At 45.0% G+C, this 23,933-nt stretch overlaps 1 protein-coding gene across 9 annotated transcripts in view; it reads right to left on the minus strand.

The window, feature by feature from the left end:
* Positions 1 to 23,933, minus strand: part of TMEM266 (transmembrane protein 266) — a 394,446-nt gene that overhangs the window by 330,818 nt on the left and 39,695 nt on the right. For all 9 annotated transcript variants that reach the window (XM_069222037.1, XM_069222031.1, XM_069222036.1 and 6 more), the window contains one exon: positions 14,364 to 14,477. In XM_069222037.1, coding sequence (XP_069078138.1) covers positions 14,364 to 14,377 — 14 coding nt within the window. In that variant the 5' untranslated portion in view covers positions 14,378 to 14,477. The remainder of the gene's footprint in view (positions 1 to 14,363; positions 14,478 to 23,933) is intronic.

Consider the following 23,933-nt stretch of genomic DNA (forward strand, 5'->3'; position numbering starts at 1 on the left):
AGGAAGGGCCTCAAAACCTGGCTTTTTGAACAGTGAACCTCCTAGCCCCTTTCCCTCCCCCCCGTCCCCCCCCAGCGCCTTGAGACCCTCACAGGTGAGTAGCGCGCTTTATAAATCTCTTTGATACAGATCTACCTATATATATATATATAAATATATATCTACATAGATATATCTATAGATATATCCATGTACCTAGATATATCTATCTACATAGATATATATATATAGATATATACATATATTTTTTTTTAGTTGTTGTATGGTTTCCTTGGGGGCCAAAATGGGCGACCCCCTGTCATTTCATTTTTTTTTTTTTTTTTTTTTTTTTTTTTTAAAGTTTCAGAAGGCCTCGTAAGAAAGGGGAGAGTCTCCCCTTTCTTACGAGGCCTTTTCAAAATGTTTCCTGACCCCCCCGATCGCAGCTGTGCTGCGATCGGGGGAGCCAGGAAACCTGAAAGTGTTTCCTGGCCCCCGATCGCAGCACAGCTGCGACCGGGGGCCAGGAAACACTTTCAGGAAGGCCTCGTAAGAAAGGGGAGACTCTCCCCTTTCTTACGAGGCCTTCCCGAACGTGAAAAAGGCCTTTTTCCCCATGAAAGCAGGAAGCGGCCGCAAGGCTGCTTCCTGCTTTCATGGGGAAAACACCTTTGCAACGTCAGCGCGCCTCGCGGCGCGCTGACGTCACAAAGGGGCGGGTGGGGGGCGGGGGGAGACACGGTAGCTTCCGTGTCTCCCGGGGGGGGGAAAAAAATAAAAAATAAATCCTCGGGTGCGACGCACCCGAGGATTTATTAATGCCCTTCCTGGTGTCGGCCACTGGTCGTGACACGCACCAGGGAGGGTGTGTGGGCGTCGGCCAGTGGCCGACGCCCGCATTTAAGAGGTTAACTGTAGACAGGTTACAGGTGATGTCTTGGTAGACCACGCAAGCACATTTATCTGGGTCCAGATGTTTTCTTATCAATAAGTGTATGGCTGTTAACGAGGTTTTTTTATATAACCGGAGACAAACTGTGGTACCCTAAGAAAGGGCACTGTGTTCATAGAAGAGAGAGTAGGTCACTTTTCATGTCTTCTTTTTGGTAGTCATGTTGTACCTTTACAAAATAATTGGCTATCTCCTGGTTTAGCTAATTCATATGGCTAAAGAGGAACATTCTACTGAGGCTCTCAAACCCATTTCAAGCCTTCCCTCTTATCATGGCAAATTATGTCCTACAAAAACTAAAAGAAAAGGAAGATGTTTAAAAAGAATGATGAAAAATCAGGATCTCCAAGACATTAATGACTATACCAAGAGAAGGATTCTCAGATATTTCCAAAATTTGACTAATTTGTATAGAGATTATATAGCATACATATCCAAGAATCTAAAATGTGCAACACACACCAATAAGGTGTGTGCAATTATTTAGCTGATACTTGTCTTACATAGCTACTATGCTGAAAATGCACACTGGTATCCTTGCTATCAGTAACGTTGCACCATGTTTTTAACTGTCCGAACGTGCCATACATGTACCAGGAACTCAGCTTATGACAAGGCGATTACTTCTCTGGAATCCCAAGAACCAAATGGCAAATAGTTTATCCAGTGTCATTCATTTTCTTAAAGGTACTGTGAGTATTCCACAACCATAAAAATTATCCCCAGGAGTCAGAATGGATCTGTAATTTTTAAGCAGCACCTCAGCACGCCAGTAGGTGGCGTTGTTAGATTCACATTGCTGTAGTGTACACTGAATGTGACATGCGCTGTCCCTATATTGGCACTCCCCTAGCACGCTGATAACACTCCCTTTAGCGATTTTCCATGCCAGAAGCGCCTCTGTTTCTGATCTTCGGGAGGAAGATCAAAAGCTGTCAACTGACACTGCTTGATCTCAACGCATAAAGCACCTCCCACCCCCCCACCCCCATCCCCACCAAAAGGCGTACAGGAGGCAGAAGCTCCACTCCAGACAAAAAGTGTATCTAAATGACAGCTGCTTCGGAAGCTTCAGTGCTTAGAATTGCCAACATTGAGAGTTCTCGGAGATGGCAAACAAACCTAACCAAGGTTCTCCAAACTCTTGAAAGAGACCTTTGCCACTCATGATATGATAGACATCAACGGCTGAGTTAGTCCACTGTGGCATTCGGAGAGCCCGCCAAATGTTGAACTACCAGGGGAAAGCCCTGATGTTCCAGCCATGCCTAGAGACTTAAAGGCTCTTGACAGAGGGTCCACGACCCCACCCTGCCCTGTCTGTTGCAGTGGCACACGGCGGTGGTGATGTTTGTGAACAACTGCACCAGTCTTTCCCTGCCAGAAGGAATAAAGGCTTTCAATGCCAATCGGATTTGCCTGGCGCTCCAACAAGTTGATGTGGAGCCTGGACTCCAATGGATACCAGAGGCTTCTGACCTCTGCCTTTCCCATGCGGCCACTCCAGTCCAGGAGTGACGCAGCTGTCTCTCCAGTCAGCTCTGGCTAGGGAAGGGAGAAGGGTAGGCTGCTGATCCAATTGTTGTTCGGTAGCCACTCCTGTAGGTCTTTTGCAGCTCCCTCCAAGATCTTGATCAGGTCAGAGGTTTTCCCTTGATGCTGTGACCAAAGGAACTTAAGGTTCCACTGCAGAGCCCGCATATGCCAGAGGGAATGTGTCACTAGCAGGAGACATGAGGCCATGTGTTCGACAACAGACTCAGAGTTAGACTCACGAAAATTCAGAATAGAGGCTGAAACATCCGAATCATAGCCTGGAGTCGCAGTTCGGGAGGGCATGCCCAAAGGTGCACTGTATCCAAAACAGCTCTGATGAAAGGGAGCATCTGAGAATGAGTCAGGTGTGCCTTTCGCATGCTGATATGAACTCCAGTGACCGCAGGAGGCCCGCAGTAATTTGGAGATGGTAGACGAATGCGCGGGGCGAGCCCACCTTCAACAGTCAATCATCAAGGTAGGGAAGGACTGGAACCCCTGACCTCCGAAGATGTGCTGCAACTAAACTACCATCTAGCCCCCAGATTCCAGGGAAGAAAGGGCCTGGGCTAAGGTGAGCATTTTGAATTTCTCCTTCTTCAGGAGGAAGTTCAGAAAGCACAAGTTTAGGAGGCTTCAGTCCTTTTTTGGACACCATAAAGAACGGGAACAGCAATGCGACCTACCTCTGATGCCAGCACTCTCTCAATGGCTCCTTTGGCCAAAAGGGCCAACACTTCCTGATGCAGCAAATAGAAGTAGTCCTCTGTCAGCCATTCTTAAGTGGATGGCATGGGTGGCAGGGATTCTAGGAAGGTGATGGAGAAGCTCCTAATAATGATTCGTAAAGCCCACTTTTCTGATGTTCTGGTAGATTGGTGAATTAAAAGGTTTTGAGGCTACCCTGGGGGGGGGGGGTTGGCGATGGTGGACTGGCCCGACCTCTGGTTGGTTGCCTCATGTGGTTTGTGGGAACTGTGTCCATAGCCAAGAAAAGGCTGGTAAGCCTGTTGGCCTTGGTGGCTGGGCAGGAAAGAACATGGTTGGTTGCCCCTCCTGTAGCCACGGAAAGGATTGAAAGGCAGACTGGAGCTGGCAGGAAGCCATTGGTAGAGCCAAAGACGTGGCAGTAGCTTTGCCATCTTTAGAGATGTCCAGCGTCGAGTCTGCCTTTTCACCAAAAAGGCGAGAACCATCAGAGGGGTGTCCATAATGGAAACTTGGACATGCTCTGAAAAGCCAGAGGTTCTCAATCAGGCATGGTGTCTAGGTGCCACTAACGACGCAATCGCTTTGCCTAGCGAGTCGGTCTTTTCCAGCTCACATCTAATGGTAAGTTTGCTGCATCTTGCTCATCAGCATAGCTTGGCCTCCTCCAGTCAGACATCCCTTGCGTGACAGGGTCCCACATAGTGCTGGTGTATCCATTCAAAAGGCACCCGGTGTTCACAAACCATAGTGCTATGCTGGCAGAAGAGAACATCCTCTTGACAAAGGTATCTAGACTTTTATATTCCCAAACCGGTGGAGCAGTAGGGAACACACCAGGGTTAACATGGGAGGTGGAGGCTTGGACCACCAAGCTGGATAGAGGAAACTGAAATCTCTACGAGCGGGGAGATGATGACAAGCAACTATCCTGTGCACAGAAGCCCCTATGCAGGGCTTGGACCAGACCATCAAGGAGGACAATTGTAAGGGCTCCACTGAATAGGAGTAAGAGATCTGAAGGGGCATCTCCTGGCTGAAGCAGGGCAGCTGAAGTTCTAGGACCTCAGCCATCCTCCACATCACTGTAGCAAACAAGGCTCAATCCTCTGTGGCCATGGTGGAAGGAGAAACCAAGCCAGTGTCTAATAAGGTGTTCAAATCACTGGCATCTACCAGTTACTCATACCAGTAGTTTTCTGGTTCCTCAAGGGGGTGATGGTATCCATAAGGGTCCTCAGACCCCTCCCAATCGTCTCCCTCTCCAGGCCTATCGGAAGGAAAAAGGCTCTAGGTCAGATGGCCTCGTCCCAGTCGGTGCACAAGTTGGTGTTAGACGACGCCCATCTGGGTCCGTATCAGAGTCGAGTGTGACGAGGGGACTGTGCCACCGCGGGTACTGGCAGTGTTGGGAACAACAGCAGTGGAGTGGGCTCTAAGGAAGGTTGTGGTCTGTGGTCACTAGATCTAGATTCAAGAGGCCTAACTAGCGCAGCAGGAGGGGATCCTCTCCCAAACCCATGGGGGCAAAGGCGCTGCAGAGGTGTTGGGCTGCCCAAATACGAGGTGAACTCTGTTAGTAGTGCTGGGGTTGCTCCAGCTACAGAAAGCTTTGGGAGGCACAGAGCAGCCTCGGCATAGGCTCTGCAGAGGAGGGAGGCCTCGAGCGGTGTCATCGTTCCAGCACCTCGTCCGACCACTTGGACCAGGGCAGAGAAGTTAATGAATGCTTCAACTAATTGTGCTTGTGGGATTTAACTGACGATTTGTACCTGGATGACGATTGTCGAGATCAACTCCGCAACTGGTCCTAGGACCTTCCGCGCACCCAGGATCTTGACCATCGCGGGGTTGTCCAACGTCTAGCAGTAAGGAGCTTCGAGGAACGCTCTTGTAGTGCCTTCAGGTTCATGGCACCACAGTCCTCGCAGGTTTTGCAATTGTGGTCCTGCTCCAAGGACCACAAAGAAATGCACGTCTGTCACAGACATCTGCCTAGGACAGGCACCAAATGGCTCGAAACTTGTAGGTTTTTTAGAGGACTTCTCTAACACGCCAGTAGAATAAATTATAAAAAGTGGTCAGTCAAAAATTGACTGGGAGTAGCGCTCTCTGGGTCTGTACTGACTGGTGCAGAAAGAGAAGAAGTGATGTCAGCACAATGGAGTGGCGCCTATAAAGGCACAGAGTATGTCATATGTGACTGACAACACCAGCGCAACCTAGCTCCAGATGACACCATTTCCTTCTGCATCACCCTTATGTGGTAGTGTTAGCTCTCTCCTGAATTTTATTAGCCAGAGCTGCACAGACAGTCTCTTCCACCTGGATAAACAGCTAGTTTTAGGGCAAAGGCATAGCAGATCATACACAGCATCCATGATGTTGTGCACGCTTTTGCTTCCAAAAAAGGATCCTTCTATGATGATAGTTATTAAGTGTGTTCCTGGACATAATATACTATTTTAGCTTTGCATTAAGACCATACTATTCCAATCCCCAAAAAACAAGCAAGAGAAACTGTTACATTTCCCACATTCACAGAAACGGGGTCTGTTTAGCCATCTCTTATGCAAGTACCAGATTTAAAACCGTTGGTAGCAGCTGGGTATCTGTGGCACTGTACCTGACTGGCAGTCAAGAGGAAGTTCTATCCAACGTGACTGCACATGCCACACTGCTGAGCTCTACTGTCAGTCTGTTGTTTGCCACCAGTAACTGGGTTCTCCATGCAAAGTCTTTTGGTGGCATAAATTCCCACACTCACCCAGGGGTCAAAATATATTCAGTGGGATGTAAAAACAATGGTTGATTATCTTAGATGAGAGGCACTTTCTTTTTCAAAAGGTGACCAGTTCGAGAACTGGACTTGTTTAAAAAATAGCTGCTGTGTATATAAGGAAGAAAGATAAAGGACCAGTGACAAGAAACAAAGTCGCTCTATGATCCAGGTAACACACATAGTTTAAACTATTATGAAACACTTTCAAGCTCTCTCACAAAAGGCAGAGGTTCTTATGTTTAGGGGACAGATCAAACAATCCCTTAGTTGAAAGTAGCCTGCATTAGATTGGAAACAGCTGTAATAATTAAACAATTGGTTTGACGTGTACATTATTAGAATTGTTCAATCACTCCTAACTCATCTCTAATTATAAAAGTGTTGACATCCCAGAAAACCTGGACTTGATGAATGAGTATATTTGTGATTCTTCTTTTTCCAATTTATGGATCAAAACTTTTTATTGAGTTTAACATATAAAAGCACAAAGCACATTGTGTAAATCGCAAGCGAGTCAACCAACCAGCTACAGCATTTCAGTCTGATATCCAAGAGGGTATGCGCTTGAGCTCCCTTTTCGCACATTTCCAAACTTTTAGAAGAGCAGGGTAGGTAAAGACCATGGCCTAATGACTTCAGTGCTTCGTGCATAAATAAACAAAACATTACAAGAATTAAACAGCAGAAAAACTGTGCCTCCCCCGACGAACATATCACTCCTCCCCCCAGGAATCCCCTCATCTCTACAGGCCAACATCGTACCAGGTCACCCCCAGCCACCAGCCAAGCACCTATTAAGAAGAAGCATCTGTCAACCCCAGGACCCTCAAGTAAGCCGGGCATGTCAGTTCTGTGAACTCTGTTGACAGTATCTCAAGAAACAGCTTCCATAACGTATTTATGTCACCCACTCTCTGCTGAGAAACCAGAGTAAGCTTCTCCATTGCAAGAATAAACCACAGCTTCTGAAGCCAGGTCACATACGTCGGTACTCTGTCCGTCCCCCATAAGGCTAGGATCGATTGTACAGCCGCGTTGAGTGCCAGCGCCATCTGTCGCCCTCTAAGGGAACGTAGCGGAAAGGAGACGGGGTTGGGCAAACCTAGAAGTATATACGATGGAAACCTAGGGAGCTCGGTCCGAAACACTTTATCAATATCGTCTAAAATGCTCGTCCAATATCTCTGAAGTTTGGGGCAGTGCCAGAGCAGATGTACCAGCGAACCTGTGTTACCACACCCCCTCCAGCAAAGGCTGGGCTTGGTAGGGTCCCATGAGTGTATCCTGGCTGGAGTGTAATACCAATAGGAAGCCACTTTATATGCCGTCTCTGTCCCTGCTGCATTGAAAGCTGTGTGATGTGCTCTATAGTATATATTTTCCCATTCTTCGTCAGAGAACTCCCTCTCCAGCTCTCTCTCCCATCTATGTTGCCCCTTAGTCTTAGGCAAGCGTTCTTTTCCTTGTAAGAGTCTATACAGCTCTGAGAGGACACGCCTGTCATCCTTCTTTGTCAACAGCCATTTTTCGAACGGCGTGAGTGGCCTATCTATCAGAGTTCTGTTCGCCGGCAGAAGAGCCCAATGCCTTCCAAATGTGCGATCCCGCTACCGCCTGATCCATCAAGCACCAGTGCTTTTCAGTAAGCGGACGCCTCCACTCCAAGAGAAAGCGTAACTGTGCTGCCTGATAATATCGTATGAGGCAGGGGACCGCCAGCCCCCCCCTCCACTCTAGGGCGATATAAAAGTCTTCTAGGGAGCCGTGCAGGGCGCCCATCCCAAATAAACTTAAGAATTGCCGACTGAAGAGTCGCTAACGCACGAGGCGGGGGAGCCAGAGGCAGCGTCTGGAAAACGTACAGTATACGCAGTAATGTGGTCATCTTCACCACCGCCACCCTGCCCAGCCAGGAAAGTTTATGTTTCGCCCAGCTCTCCAAATCGCGCTGCACCTCCCGGACCAATGTCGCATAATTCAAGCTCACCGTCTTCATAACTGAAGACGCCAGATCAGTACCCAAGTAAGGGAGCTGCAATGAGGACCAAAGAAACGGGAATCGAGTCTTCAACTCTTGCTCACGCTCTGGGTTCACAGACAAGCTAAGGACTTGGGATTTCTGCATATTTACCCAGAACCCCGAGATCTGGCCAAACTCCTCCATTATCGCCATTAGTTCAGGCAGTGAGGTCGCGGGCTCAAAGAGGGTAAGAATCACATCATCCGCATACAGCGTGATAAGGTGGTGATCCCCTCCAAACTTCACCCCAGAGACCGAGGGGCTGTTGAATAGACGCTGAGCGAAGGGCTCCATGTAAAGCGCAAACAAAAGGGGGGAAGAGGGCACCCCTGTCGGGTCCCCCGTCCAATCGGGAACGGCAAAGAGACTATACCATTAACCCGGAGATAAGCCCTAGGTGAGCGGTAAATGCACTGAACTCATTCCCTGAAGGCCGGGCCCAAACCATAACACTCCAAAACCCGAAATAAGTAAGGCCAGTGGACCCTATCAAACGCCTTCTCTGCGTCAATAGAGAGGAGCAGTGTCTCCCTAAGTGATCTATTAGTTTTATCTATCAAATGTAACAGTCGCTTCCTGTTATCACTACACTGACGGTGGGGTATAAAGCCCGCCTGGTCTGGATCTATAAGACCCGGCATATAGGGGTTAAGGCGATGGGCCAGTATTCCAGTAAAGAGCTTAGCGTCTATGTTCAAAAGCGAGATTGGTCTGTACGAACCACACTCCTCAAGATCTTTCCCTTGCTTGTGAATCACCGCAATGGTAGCTTCGGACATGCTGGGTACAAGCGTCCCTGACTTCTGAAAGGAGTTAAAAAGACGCGCCAGAAGCAGAGCAAGTTCCGCGCAGCAAGTTTTATAAAAGAGCGCCGTAAAGCCATCAGGGCCAGGGGACTTCCCAACCTTAAGCCGTGATATTGCCGAGATAACCTCCTCCACTCTAATAGCCTGATCTAAGGAAGACGCTTCCCTCTCCGCAAGCGGAGTAATTGCTATCCCCGCCAGAAATGCAGCTGGATTTGCATCCCTCTGGGTATAAGCCGTATACAACACCCGGTAATATTCAGCGAACGCTTCTGCAATATGATCGTCTGTGTGAGCCTCCCTCCCCGAAGGTGAGCAGACTATTTTTATTGCTGCTGCCGCACGCTGTGCTCTCAACCGATGCACCAGGAGCCTGCCACACCTATTACTCCCAATGTAGTATTTATGCTTAAGCCGCGCTATCGCATATTCTGCCCTGTCCCAGTCCAACCGCTTCAGCTGCTGCCTCATTTTCTCCAGTTCCCGCCAAATTCTTGGAGCACACGTGGATTTATGGGATCGCTCCAAGGTAAGGCACTTAAGAGACATATGATCCAGTATCAAAAGCCCTCATGGGGAGGGTACACCGGGGTAGCCTTCACTCAGACCCATCCCCAGGCCGCTTCGAACCAAGTGGCCAGGCAGCCAAGGCAATCTGTATACAAGATCCAGGGGAAGCACACCAACTTACAACCATAACGCACAACAGATGCTCATAACTATAAAGTCCTCTATCACTCATCTCCTAAGAGGCAAAGTCTCAACAGGGGTAGCACAATCACTCAAGTCCGTCGTGTAGCGTCCACCGACTCCGCCGCCCAAGTCCAATCGCAGCAGTCACGGAACCTGAATCACTGCGGCCCACTCCCAAGCCGTCGTCCCGGCCCTCCAGCCATTAAGCATATGTTCCAGCGGCCACGTTACTGAGTACTGATTGCCGCTCCTGGGCCAGCTCCGAAGCCGTCGGTCGCTGCTGTTTCCTCTTCCTCTCCTTGCGCCGCCATCGCGGTCGATCCCCATCAGCTAAGACCGTGGATGCACCCTCTTCCTGGGTGTCTCCCTTCAAACAAAGAATCTTTCTCGCTTCCGGGACTGATTTCACCTGGCGGAGCTGTTCTTCCCAACGGAAAGTGAGGCAGAAAGGATCTCCCCAAAAGTATGATACCGAGTGCGCCTGCAGGTGCTCCATAATGGGCTTAAATTCGCGCCGCCTCTGCAGAGTCCGCAGCGAGAGGTCTTGAAATAATTGGAGCGTGTGCCCTCAAAACTGGACCTGCAGGAGACTACGGGCCCTCTGTAAGATGCTTTCTTTAAGGCCATAATTATGAACACATGCCAAGATATCAGGCGGACGATAGACCCTGTCTAGTGTAATCTCCCGGGCACCCTCCAGGCCAAGCACAGAGTCAAACAGCGCCACCACAAATTCGCTGATATCGTCCTTCTCTGCTCCGAGTGGCACACCTCGGATGCAAATGTTATGCCGTTGCGACCTATTTTCCAAGTCTTCAACCGCAGACTGGAGGAGCTCCTGCTGGTCACGAAGGCGTATGACCTCTTGTTGCATGCCCGCCAACTCCTCGCCTCGAGAGATCTCGCCATCCTCAACCTGGGCCACACGCTCACCCAGAGACGTGACCTCTCCTCGTAGCTCTTTCACCTCTTGAAAAATGTATCTACGAAGTTCCTGCAGGTCGCTCCGCAGCGAGTCAAACAATGAGGTAAGGAAACCTTTTGTGACCGGGGCCTCCCCGTCCTCCTCCGTCTCTCCACGTGCTTCCGGAGACCGACCCGCCGCTAAGCCCTCAGCCGATTTGCCCTGCACCGGGTGGGATCTGGTCAGCATGTCTCTGAACAACTGATCTCGTTTTGGCTTGGAAGACATCTTAGCCCCGAGTGCCTCTTTTGTCGCGTCTAGAGCCTCTTCGCACAGCTCGGTATGGGACAAGTCGCCAGATCCTTCACTGTATATCCTGGGAACTCTGGGCGCCAATTTCTACTTCTAGCGCAGCCCAAAGTTCGTAGGCCCATAACATGCCCCAGGCTCCTTCTGCACTCGGGCTGGGCCACCGCGGGCCGACCGCACCGCCGATATGTGGTCCAACCCCTTAGCGCCCATCCAAGCTCCACCAACTCGGAGCAGGGGCGCTAGTATGTAGTGTAGCGCCCTGTCGTGTCAGAGACCTCTAGCCCGCAGCAGCGCCGCAAAGAAGTGGCCGCCGCGGGCCACGGAGAGCCGCCTCACCTCCGCTCCGCGTCAGGACCACCGTCACTAGGGCCAGCACCCTCCGCTGCACCGTCGCGGGCCCAAGTAGCCCCTGCGTCACTCCGGGTTGCCGGCCGGTCGCCGCACACCCAGCCGGCCCACGCGGCACTGCCGCCACACGCCGCGGCCGACGACTGCAATCGCGGCCCAGGCCGCAGGGCCCAACACCGCCGGCGCTCTCCTTGGAGGGCAGCTCGACCCTCCCTCGAAGCGTCCGCTGCCTCTCGGCCCCTCTCAGCAATCCAGGAGAGCCTGGAGGTTTCAAAAAACGGGTCCGCAATGCTTTTATTGGGACCCGGGCGGCAGAGCTCAGACGGACGCGTCTGCTCACGCCGCCATCTTGGCCACGCCCCCCTCTTTTTCCAATTTAGTGTGAGGAGTACAGAACTTTCAAAACCCAGAAAATAAATACCATACTTTGTTAATATGACAAAGGGATTCCAAATGAAAAAGATGCCCATGTATTGAATATCAAGGGGAAACTAACTCATATTAATACTCAAAAAGAAAGAACAAACTATACTGTATTGTGAAATGCTTTTGCAGGAACAGGCTATGTGTGACAGTACACTAAGGAATCTCAAACGTCATATGAGAGGTTGCATATTAAACGAGATAAGGAAAAACACTTGCAGGAGAAAAAAAGAGCTGAAGCACAAAGCAGAAGTGAACAAAAAGCAGAAGAAAGTGTGCAAGGCATGCATTACATGAGCTGATTGACAGAGATCAGTACAGGAATATAGGCCTGTGAAGCTGTGTTTGTACCCAAGTAACACTAGTTAATTTTGGATTTTTTGTAAATGTGAATATGTTATATACTCTGAATCCACATTTCGCTGTGGTGCGCCCCTCTGTGGTAAGTGAGACATTTTACAATTTTAATATATCTCACAAGTGAGCACAGATTGTACTGGCCAGTCAAACAGTAACTTATGTGGTCAGTAAACCAAAACCGGACTGGAGTTGCCGTGGCTAATTGTGACATGATGGGCAAAGAAAAATTATGGACTGGAATCCGACCCAAGTAATTACTAGTTATAAAGATGCATTCAAGCATTTCACCATTTTTTTTATCTGAGTGCAATACCCTAGGTGATAGTAGTATGACTAGACTTGGCTCCTGTTCTCACTGTGCTATACGATTAAACTCTATAGACATCGTCTTATATGCTGAAAGCGGTCTAGGGTTACTTGTGTTTCCATTCATAGGGATTGTGTCCCGGCAAACTGTGCTGGATTTTTCCTACAGGAGCAGGAGTAAGACTGATCTCTGTACATATGATTCGAATCAGAAGTAGCATAGTGGACAAGCAAACGATGCACTGGAATGCACCCCGAGTAACTAGTAGTGGCTGAGATTAATTCCAACATTCCACCCTCCTTTTTTTCTTGTTTTTACCAGACCACCTTTAGAACGTGTGCATAATGTAGACTGGTGAATAACAAATACAGTAGACTTTGTAATCTTTAATCTGCTCCTGTACACCAAATATTACTTCCTTACGAGTTCATTTCTAAAACATTGGCACAAGGTTCTAGGGTTCACTCATTTACAGACCAATACATTTCTGATAAAACTGGAGTTGTAATAATACTGAGAGCAATCAAGTGAGAGATGAATTGGTATTCTGCTCGCATACAACACAATTCTTAAAGGCTGTTATAGTAGCAATAGTTATAGTGTTATAAAGTTATTGTGAATGATTAAAATTATGTCACACAAATTACAAATAAAGTATTAAAATTGTAACCGAGTACAGCTACCACAAATCTAGGACTAATACATTAAAAGACTGCCTATGATTAAAGCTCCTCAAGCTGGAGTTCTCCATTTACTTACAGCTGCAGTACTTATTGACAAATAACTAATAATCTCATAATTATACCCTGAAACAAAGTCTATAATTAAAATTCCTGAGTAGAAATTCCTCAAGAGCTTCCTCACATCCTTTAATGACGGTTAATCGTAGCAGAATTAGTACTAAATGTAATTTAACTGTATACTCTCGTTTGTAACAATTATTACATTTTCACTATATGTGACATGTATGTGAGAAATTTCTTTTGTAGCATCTCTTCCAAATCTCAGAATCCGGCTAATAATGAAAGTTCATTTGCCAGTAAAGGAAAGTGCCAAGCCGACTGAGTGACCCAGAATGATTCTTCATTAAAGATCAGGCACAATGATTTCCAATGCAAGTCTAACAGAGCAGGAGAGATACAGTTTATGTGGTTTAACATTCTAAGCTTAAAGTACAAAGACAATATATGTTGTTTTGCTTTCAGAGAAGATGTAAACACGGAAGTCCGTTCGAAAAGTCGAAATTAAGCTTTTGATCCCTTGTTCTGCATTGTTTTCAGAATATCAGAGTCAAAAGAGCACTGCCAAATAACCTTTAGTTGTTGAGTCCAGTCAATGGCAGTAATTCCTATGTACCCTAGTTGTATTTCTGCAGCATTATTGTGATCTGGTTTTTGTGAAGGTGAAAACTAGGGTTGTACCCAGGATAATTCCAGCATCTGAATAGCTGTCTTGAGAGTGTCTGGTGCAGATCTAGTGCATGATCTAAAATAGCTCAGGTGACTTTTCTCACTAATTACTGATTTAATTCCTGCTGTAGTCTATGAAGTTGAATCGAATGCCAAAGTCTCAGCATCTGCCGTATGCAATTAATGTGAAGTACAGTTAAACTGCAGCTCAGACATTAAGTGAATAGTGCCATTGTGTCTGTCAATATTGAGTCTATGATTTGTTGTCTAGGTCTGTGCTTCAGAGATAGCACAAACACAGAGTATTAACAGGAATTGTAACAATCCTGCAGTGGCACTATGGCATCACGCTGACAGTGTTTTAGGAGGAGCAAGTCCATTAAATCTGTGGTTGTTAACCAAACTTAGGCAGTTACACTACTTTACCTGGTCGAACGTGCAGTTAATTTCTCATGTGCAATTGATCAACTGTGTTAAAAAATACCATCATTTTTGTTTTGCAAAGATTTATCTGGAGGAGATTCTTGTTGTTATAGTCACCTATGTTGGTCAATAGTTTCTGGAGGCCGACAGGCTTAGCTGATTAGAGGACTACATCACCTACACAGGTTTGACTTGGGACAGGTTGTTAATCTAGTTTTGGTGGAAAATCTGTGTTTTAATTAAAAATTCGGACAGATCAAACGTGGAAGTGTAAAAAATGTTCAATCAAAAACTAACTTACCAGAATCGGACACTAAAGAGGACTACAGGATTGTTGACCAAGCAATTGACATCAGGAAAATGAAGAAAATTTAAAAGTAGAAAGACTCTGATCAACTTACAAGGGATTGGTCATGATGCACAGAAAGGCAGGCAGAGCAAGGCTCCAGCACCAACTCGTTTCAGCTGACCCAACGTCCCATCATAAAGGTATTTGCCATTTTCATCGAATGGTTCTGAAAAACACAAAAATATCTTAGTACTAATTAGGCAGGCAACCGTTAACTGTTTCTGTTTAACTTTTAATGTCCAAAACTGATACAATGCACCTCATACATCAAGGAGGACAGGACTTCCACACTAAGTTATCAACACAAAATCAGTCATAACATGTTGAGCAAGACATAGTGAATTGTACTAGTACTTCTCTTTATACCTAATTTTCTTATATTTGAAAAACCACAAACTACACTGTCCCTTTGCAGCTCAAAGCCTTTCAAAACTACACACATACTTGCATAAAGGTTTTCCTAAGTTTTGGCATGAAGAACATTTTATCAAGTTTCATGTTGGTAGATAAGCTGATTTTCTTGAAGACACTGTCATGTATATAAAACATAAATAAGATATAAATTACTAGAATAGATTACACTATTAGAGAGGATAGGCAAATTTGCATACTTAAAAAACCTTTTAATATCTAACTTGCAATATGGGGAAGGATGTTGACTAGTTCTGTGTATTTATATTGTTAAATGCATGCCCAAGTATGTTATATGTGTTGTATATATGTTTTCTTTTCAGTATCTTAAATGTACTAAATGGAGTGTATCACAAGATTCTGTCTTTTGGTGGAATCTTGTGAAAGTCAGTTGGATGATTGCTCTGAGAGGTCTGGCTGTTGTAACTTGGACTCGCTAGGTCTTCATTATAAATAACACATAATTTATCTTATCTCATGAGTCCTTGCATTTTCACTAGCGTCATCCTTTACAAACATTATGTTAAGCACACTGGAAGAGGGCAAATATTTTACCACATCAGACCTGTCCGAAGCATACCATCAGATTATGTTGCACCCTGACAGTAGTCATTTAACGTCGTTTGTAACACCACAAGGGGCATTTAGGTATCTTAGAATGCCATTTGGTCTGGCATCTGCTAGTGCAGTGCTTCAACGTGTCATGCAAAACATTTTGATGGGCATAGAATGTGTGACTGTGTTTCAAGATGATATTCTAGTGTATGGAAGAGACCAGCAAGAGCATGATGACATATTGTTGCAGGTACTAAACAGATTGCAAGACTCAGGGCTCACAATTGGCATACAGAAATGTAGATTTGCTGTGTCAGAAGTAGAATATTTTGGCCACATCATTGGACCTGACGGGATTAAGCCTAAACTGAAATTACTTCAAGCCATCGAATGTGCCCCTAGACCAACAGGCAAAGACCAATTGAAGTCATTTTTGGGGCTGGCGGAATATTATGGCAAGTTTGTGAATCATTTTGCAACTTTAACTAGGCCCATGAGATTATTACTCAGGAAGGGTAAAAGATCTATTTGGTCTAAGGAATGTGAAGAATCATTTTTGGCTGTTAAAGAAGAGATTACTATAGCTCCCATTTTGAAACCATTTAATTTAGAACATAAAACTACTTAATACTGATGCTAGTGCCTATGGTTTGGGTGATGTACTTATACAGTTGCATCAAGGGAGGGAGAGACTAATTGCGTTTTCTTCCAGAACTTTGAGAGGAGCTGAAGAAAGTTACTCAGTCATCAAGAAGGAGGCTTTGGCTTGTTGCTGGGGAGTGCAGCGTTTCTGAACATTTTCATGGGGTGTGCAATTTGAACTAAGAAGTGATCATAAGCCTTTAGTGGATGTGTTTTCAATAAAAGGGGGAGCGAAGTCAACACCACTGATAGCTAAATGGTTGTATAGATTACAGGAATTTACATTTACCATGAAACATATATGGGGTGAAAAGAATATCAAGGCTGAACTGTCTCAAGCATGCCAGTTACATCTGCAAAGGAAAAGGTTCTAGAAGATCAGGAATCTCAGGAGTGGATATTAACTGCAGTGGACTCATTATTTGATGGGGCAATTACCAAAAAGGAATGGAAGAAAGCTGTATATCAAGATGAGGAATTGAGCAAGATTAAAGAAAATGTGACAAGTATGAGGATGAAGCGATTGGTGAATGATGATTTACTGGGAAAATACAAACTGGTGTGGTCAGAGTTGTCCGTAGTCGAAGATATAGTGTATAGAGGGGAACGTTTAATTGTGCCAGTTCCAGTTTGAGAAAGACTAATTAAGTTACTACATGAGGGACATGGAGGGATGTCAGCAACAAAGCATAAATCACAAATGGATTTTTGGTGGCCAGGAATGGACAAGGACATAGACAGGTTTGTGAGAAATTGCAGAAGTTGTTGGAATAGTGACAAGTCTTGGGTGGTTAGAGAGTCACCCATACTGCTGATTAAGTGTCCGGAGGGTGATTGGAGAAAGATCGGTATGGGCATTTGTGGCCCATTTAACTTTTCTGGTTTGAGAAGCAAGTTTGCCATAGTGATGATTAATTATTTCTCCAAATGACCAGAGGTTCGGACCGTTGATGATATCAAGTCAGAAGATGAAATTAATTTTTGTAGAGACATTTTTGCGAGAGAGGGCATTCCTGAAGAGGTTGTTATGGATAATGGTCCTCAGTTTACTTCGTTAAAAATTGAAGAGTTTTTTAAATGACTTGACCTATGGCATCATAGGACGGCGTTCTCTATCATCCCAGTGAGAATGGACTGGTTGAAAGATTTAACAGAGTGTTAGGTGAGTGTTTGCAGTTGGATAATAAGAGTGGATTGGATTGGAAAAATTAGCTTAGGAACATGTTGTGGAATTACAGATTTACTCCACATTCTGTGACAGAGAAATCTCCTGTCATATTATTATGAGGGAGGAGACCAACAACATTTGTTTTTCTGGTATGGATGAAAGGAGAGAGAAATGTAAGTTGTGATTTGAGAGAAGTCTCAAGGAAGATTAAAGAGAAGCAACAGAAATATTGTGATAGGAATATTAACAAATCTACTTATCGTTTGAGAGTGGGAGAAAATGTACAAGTAAAAATGGGTACTACAGTTAAAAAAGGAGAATCTAACTTTTCTATGGTAAAGAAAATTGTGACGATTTTTGGTATTACTGTGGTTCTGGAAGGGAACGAGAAATGGAATGTAAGGAGACTGGTTTCATGTACAGGAAGACTTCAACAGGAAAATGAGAAAACTATTGAGTACTGTTCAGAGCACAAGGAAAGAACAAAGTTATATGCGAGGCAGCGGAATCCACCAATATGGTCAAAAGATTATGGCCCTCATTATGACTTTGGCGGTCTCAAAGTAAGACTGCAAAAGCCACAGCGCCAGAAGACCGCCCACCATAATATGGTTACTACCGGATTTCTGCCACATTTAGTGCGGAAATCCGGCAGTAGCTATGTTGGCGGTCGAGGAGCCTGGGCGGTGCAACCACCTGCACCGCCCCATCAGCAAGACGCCGCCAGCCATATTTTGACCATACAGATGACTTGGCAGTGTCCTGCTGGCGGGGCGCTGCTGGCGGTAGCAGCGCCCCTTCCCATTCCCTGCCGGACGACCTCCTCGCCAGACAAGGCAAGTCGGGAGTCCGACAGGGTTGGGGGGGGTGGGAGGGTAGGGGGTGTTGTATGTGCGTGTCTAAGAGTGTGGTGTCTTCGTGTGTGTATGCGTGTATGTATGCATGTGTGTGTGCATGTGTGTATGTGTTTGTGGTGTATGTATGGTTGTATGCATGTGAGTGAATGAGTGTATGAATGTTACAGTGAGTGCGTGTCTGCATGTCAGTGTGTATGCGTGTGAGCTCGTCAGTGCGGATGCGTGCGAGCACGTTAGTGCGGATGCGTATGTGTGAGTGAATGCGTGTGAGTATGTGTGAGTGAATGCATGTATGGATGAGTGGGAGTGAATGTGTGTATGGAAGTGGTGGTGAATGGGTATATGCATGGTGTGTGTGCGCATGATTGCGGGGAGAGGGGCGGGGGTGGTGCGACCTGGGGGGCGGGGGATCGGGGGTACTGTTATTCTAGGGGGAAGAGGGGGCGGTGTGACTCTAGGGCAGGGTGGGGGGGGGGGGGGGGGTCAGGTGATTGCAGCAGGGGTGAAGGAGCAGTCTACCAGTGACAGGGAAGGAATTCCCCGTCACCGGTAGCCCTACCACCATGGTTTTCGTGGCGGTGCTACCACAGCGGAAACCATGGCGGTAGGCAGGCTCATTATACTGCCAGTGGTCTTGTGTGGACCGCTGGGTCGGAGATGCACATCTCCAGCCCGGCGGTTCATACCACCGTGGCGGTATGAGTGAGATGTGGCAGTATACACCGCCAGCCTGTTGGCAGTGATACTGCCACATTAACCCTGGGTCAAAATGAGGGCCTATACAATGTAATTATTTTACCAATGAGAGGAAAGTTGTATTATGTTTTGAACACTTATAAATAGGGAGATGTGTTGTATATATGCTTTCTTTTGAGTGGCATCTATGTACTTAATGGAATGTATCACAAGATTCAGTCTGTTGGTGGAATCATGTGAAAGAGTCAGCTGGAGGATCGCTCTGTGGGGTCCAGCTGTTGTAACTTGGACTCGCTAGGTCTTCGTAATAAATAACACATAATTTACCTTAGCTCATGAGTCCCTGCTTCTTCAGTATTTTACCACATCCAGATGATAAAACAGCAAAGAAGCTTGTCTATAAAAACTTTACCAAATCAAAATGCGCACAAGCAGATGTGAACATAAACTGGACACAAATTTGTTATTGGTAAAGGAACTCCAGATCAAGCTAGGTATTTAAAGGGAAGGACTATTAATCCTCAATACATAATCTATGAGTACATATTGAAAATCCACTACACTTTCCACATTAGATGCTAGTTAGACTGGTGCCTCAACCATAGGTTCTCAGGATGAGAGGAGACTGGGTTCACCTAGTTTGATAAACTGAGTAATATGGAAGAGAAAAGCAGCTGACCTAGACTTAACAGAAGGCACAAGCCAAAAGTCTTTTTCAGTAGGATTTAGACTGTGGAGCAATCATCCTTTTACTCACTTTCCTACTTAGTGATGCAGTCCACAAACTATCTCATAATCCATATATTTACTGCCTTACTAGTCTCCTTCTAAGATTTTAGGTTTTCTTTTCAATTTTTCACTTGTAACAGCCAGACCTATCATTATAAACCTACCTACATCTTCTGCCACGTGTTGAATATGTATACCGTTGCTATGTGCAATGCTCTGCTCCTTGGTGCCAGGTCCGCACCACAATAAAAATTAATAAATTAATAAGCAAAACACTGGAATAGACTTATCAAAGTGTAGTTACAGAGATATTTTAGGCAAAAGAAGCTGCAAAGTGTCAAAGACACCTGACAGGTGGTATGGCACTCTACTGACACTGAGGAAAATAAAATGGTTTATCTTTTAATCAGCCTCAACTAATGCATTTGAGAGTGCAACAATAATACAACGCTTAGATTGGACTAGGTGTTGATGTAAAATATAAAATGAACTTGAATGATAGAAGTGTGATAGTGAGGATGAATAGACAGACCACTGAAGCCAGAGAAAAAGTTATAATGGGTTGGACGTTTTGTGGGAATCTATGAATAAGCACAAAAATGTACATGAGTGTTTTCGTTTCAACTTTCTCTGTATCACCCCTTGTTATCTGACTAGATTCTGGTCAATTCACTACAACTAAACAGCAAAACATTCACTGTTTACCTTATGGTACTTTCCATGTAATGTGGAGTGGGGCATAAGAGCACATGCAGATGTACACAGTTTCACTTCAGAACAGCCATATATGCAAGATTGAATGTGACCCAGAAACAGAATCTGAATGTGCTTCTGGGGTGTGCATAAGGCAAAAACGTACAGGAGAAAAAAGAGGAAGGCAGAATATGGTTAAAAGGGGAAAGAGATGCGAATAAACCACAGTGTGGTGGCTGACGTAATGGGGAGGTGTAAGTATAATTAATGTTACTCCGCATGCACATAGAAACATAATGATGACACAATGGGAACTATGAGCGGCGAGGCCGCTGGCAATTATGGTAATACAGTGAAATGCCCTACAGCGAATTTCAGCAATTATAAGAAAGCTGAAATCAATTTGCCACATATATTCTTTAAAGTGCATTGGGGGTTGGCTGATGTACATCAGTAAAGCATTGGTCAAGGTGTCGTAAATAATGCATGTCCTCTGTGCATTCAAAGAAGCATAACTGGAAACACAAATAATGTATCACTGACAGACATCTGAATTGTTGACATTGAGCCATTCTTAAAGACATTCTGAGAAGTATTAAAGTGCCTATAGACCAGTTTGCAATTCCTGTTTGTGTCACCGATCAGTTTGCAATTCTGCTTTGAGTAATGAAGAAATCATGATTTTTCAACCTGTACTGGGATTTCAAGTAACGTGGTAAGTTAGCACTCAATTGGTATAATTCTTGCCATGCAACGCTTGCCAGGGAAAATACCACATATTCTCACTTTGCACCTTAGCACTAGGCAGCATTGATATTTATAGGTGCAATATTACCTCACAGAAAACAGGTGAAACATATACTGAGGTCCTAAGGATTTAACTAAAGTAACTTCCTATTACTAATGTGACACCAGCTTGTACTAATCTGTGGGAAATAAATCCATTAAGCACACAGACTTTCTCAAAATCATTCTCTTCACACACAAGACTCTTACACTCTGCAACATCTTTACTCCAGTACACCCACGCAGGCGAGAGAGAGGCATTAGCTTTCCGACCTCTGAAAAGATCAAATGGGACCTTCCCTGTTGTGGAATGAGGTGTGACTCTGTACGCATGACGAAACCTTTTCAAACCCTCTTTCCAGTCTCTATTAGACGCAACCTCCAACTGAATACACTTCTTCACACACCTATTGAACCTCTCTACTGTACCATTCCCTTCTGGATGATACGGAGAACACTTTCTATGCTTGATCCCATTTTTTTGGAGAAATTCTTCCATTTCTTTTGATACAAACTGCTGTCCATTGTCCGTCACTATAGCTTCAGGAATACCTTCACGACCAAAAACATCTTTAAGGAAGTCAATAATTCTTCTGGACTCAGTGGAACCATATATACCAATATCAGCCCACCTCGAGAATTGATCAATTAAAATTATCAAATAATTAGAACCACTTCTTCCACCTATAGGTCCAACAACGTCTACCGCCACTACTTCCCAAGGTTTTCGTGGCATATCCCTCACACACATAGGAGGAACCCTAGTCTTGTAAATCTTGTCACTGCAACAACAGTCTGTGCACTCCCTTACAAATCTTTCAACCATCAAATCCATTCCCGGCCACCAATAATCCAAGCAAATCCTTGCCTTTGTCCTGCTCATACCTTGGTGTCCCTCATGTCCTAGCTCAATAATTTTGTTCCTCAATTCTGTAGGAACAACTAACCTTAGTCCACGTAAAAGGATACCATCCTCCACTGACAATTCATCTTTCACTCTCCAGAAACTCACAAGATCCTTGTCCTGTTTAACCTCATTCCTCCAGCCACACCTGATCTGATCACACACTCGTTGCAAGATCTTATCCTCAGCCACAACTCTTACCCACTCATCTTGTTTTATCACACTCCCAGTAACCATGCACACAGAAATATTACGCTTTATCTCCTTCTCAGGTAACTCTTCTACCTCCGAACTCAGTCTGGAAAGGCAATCTGCAACTTTATTATATGACCCAGGAACATAGTGCACTGTATAATCATAATCCTGAAGACTGACCACCCATCTACTAATTCTACCGGAGATCAAATCTAGACCTTTTTTCATAAACACCTCTACCAGAGGTTTGTGATCAGTAAGTATTTCAAACTCTTTACCCCAGAGAAAATTTCTCAACTTATTAATCGCCCAAAACACACATAATGCCTCTTTTTCTATAGTGGAGTAGTTGATTTCAGCTCCCCTTAATGTCCGGGAGCAAAATACTATGGGCTTAGAAATTCCATCATCCATATCCTGTAACAACACTGCCCCCAGTCCAGCCTCACAAGCATCAGTCATGATCACACATTTTCTGTTAGGATTAAACGATTTCAATGACCCAATTGAAGATAACTCTGCTTTGATCCTATCAAACTCTCTCTGACATTCTTCGTCCCACACAAACTCAGCATTTTTCTTAACAAGTTTCCGCATGCAGAGTGTCTTAGATGCTAAGTTAGGAAGAAATTTAGCATGAAACTCTAACATTCCAAAAAACGATAACAATTCTTCCTTTTTCCCCGGAGCACGAAAGTTCAAAATGTTCTTTACTAATTCTGCCTTGGGACATAATCCTTCTGCAGTGATCTTATGTCCAAGATATTCAATTTCTGTTTTCCCAAAGGAACACTTCTTTGGCTTGAGGGTCAGACCATGCTCTCGGAGTATACTTAGAACTCTTTTAACTCTCGAATTATGTTCATCTTCATTCCTCCCATGTATCAAGATGTCGTCCTGATAACACTTCACACCAGGTTCCGAACCAAATAGATTATACATGAGACATTGGAACACAGCAGCCGCTGAGACTAGACCAAATGGCATTCTTATGAACCTGAACGTTCCAAACGGAGTGATGAAGGTGGTATAATTGCGTTAATCTGGATGCAATTTGATTTGATGGTACGCAGAAGTTAAATCAATTTTACTAAAATATTTTGAACCTGAAAGCATCGTGACCATCTCTGTGATGTAAGGGAAATTGATCGCGGACTACACATTTATTGAGGTTCCTCAAATCTATGCATAGCCTTAATTCTCCTGACAGCTTCCTTGCTACTACAATCAGAGAAATACACTCAGCTGACTCGACCGGCTCAATGATATCTTCAGCAAAAGTTCATAGTAATCGCAGGGAATTTTCTTGAGATAGCCTTCTGTGTTGAGATGTTCTACAGACCCTCGTCGCCAGTGTGAGAAATAAGTCCATTAATCTCCAGAGGTATGATGTAGGCCTGTTTATTAGAACATCCCATCCACCATCAAGCAAGTCCAACAGCTCCCTTCACTCTGATCTTCACCTCTCCTCACAACATTCCACATTCTACTCTTATGTCATGGATGACCTCAGCCCAAGGCAAGGCTAGTGAGCATTCCAATCAGGCTGATCTCATCCAATACCTATACCACACAATCAAACTGTGATGAGTCTATCTGATCGAAAATTGATGGTCAGGGGTCCAAAAGAGAATATCACAGAGAATGCTGCCACTTAATCAAGACTCCTTTTCTAAATCCACACAATTAAAAATTGAATCTTCATTCCTCTCGTGTTACGTCTGACTGGAGGACTAAAAGAATACATGAGCCACTAAACCTTATTACACCACAAAGCTGCCAAGCTCTGGGAGCATGAAAATTAGATCTAGTCTCCATAACTGCATGATTAATCTCTAAACCAGAGCTACTTTCGAAATCAGAGCTCCTTTCTGTCTAGCTTGTTAAATAAGATCAGAGGTTTTGAAGGGTATAGAGGCTTAAGTTGACTTTGAGTACACATAACAAACCCCAAGACATCCATGAACCCAGCAAGTTGTGAATGGC

This window comes from Pleurodeles waltl, chromosome 3_1, assembly GCF_031143425.1.
Source record: "Pleurodeles waltl isolate 20211129_DDA chromosome 3_1, aPleWal1.hap1.20221129, whole genome shotgun sequence".
Classification (NCBI taxonomy): domain Eukaryota; kingdom Metazoa; phylum Chordata; class Amphibia; order Caudata; family Salamandridae; genus Pleurodeles; species Pleurodeles waltl.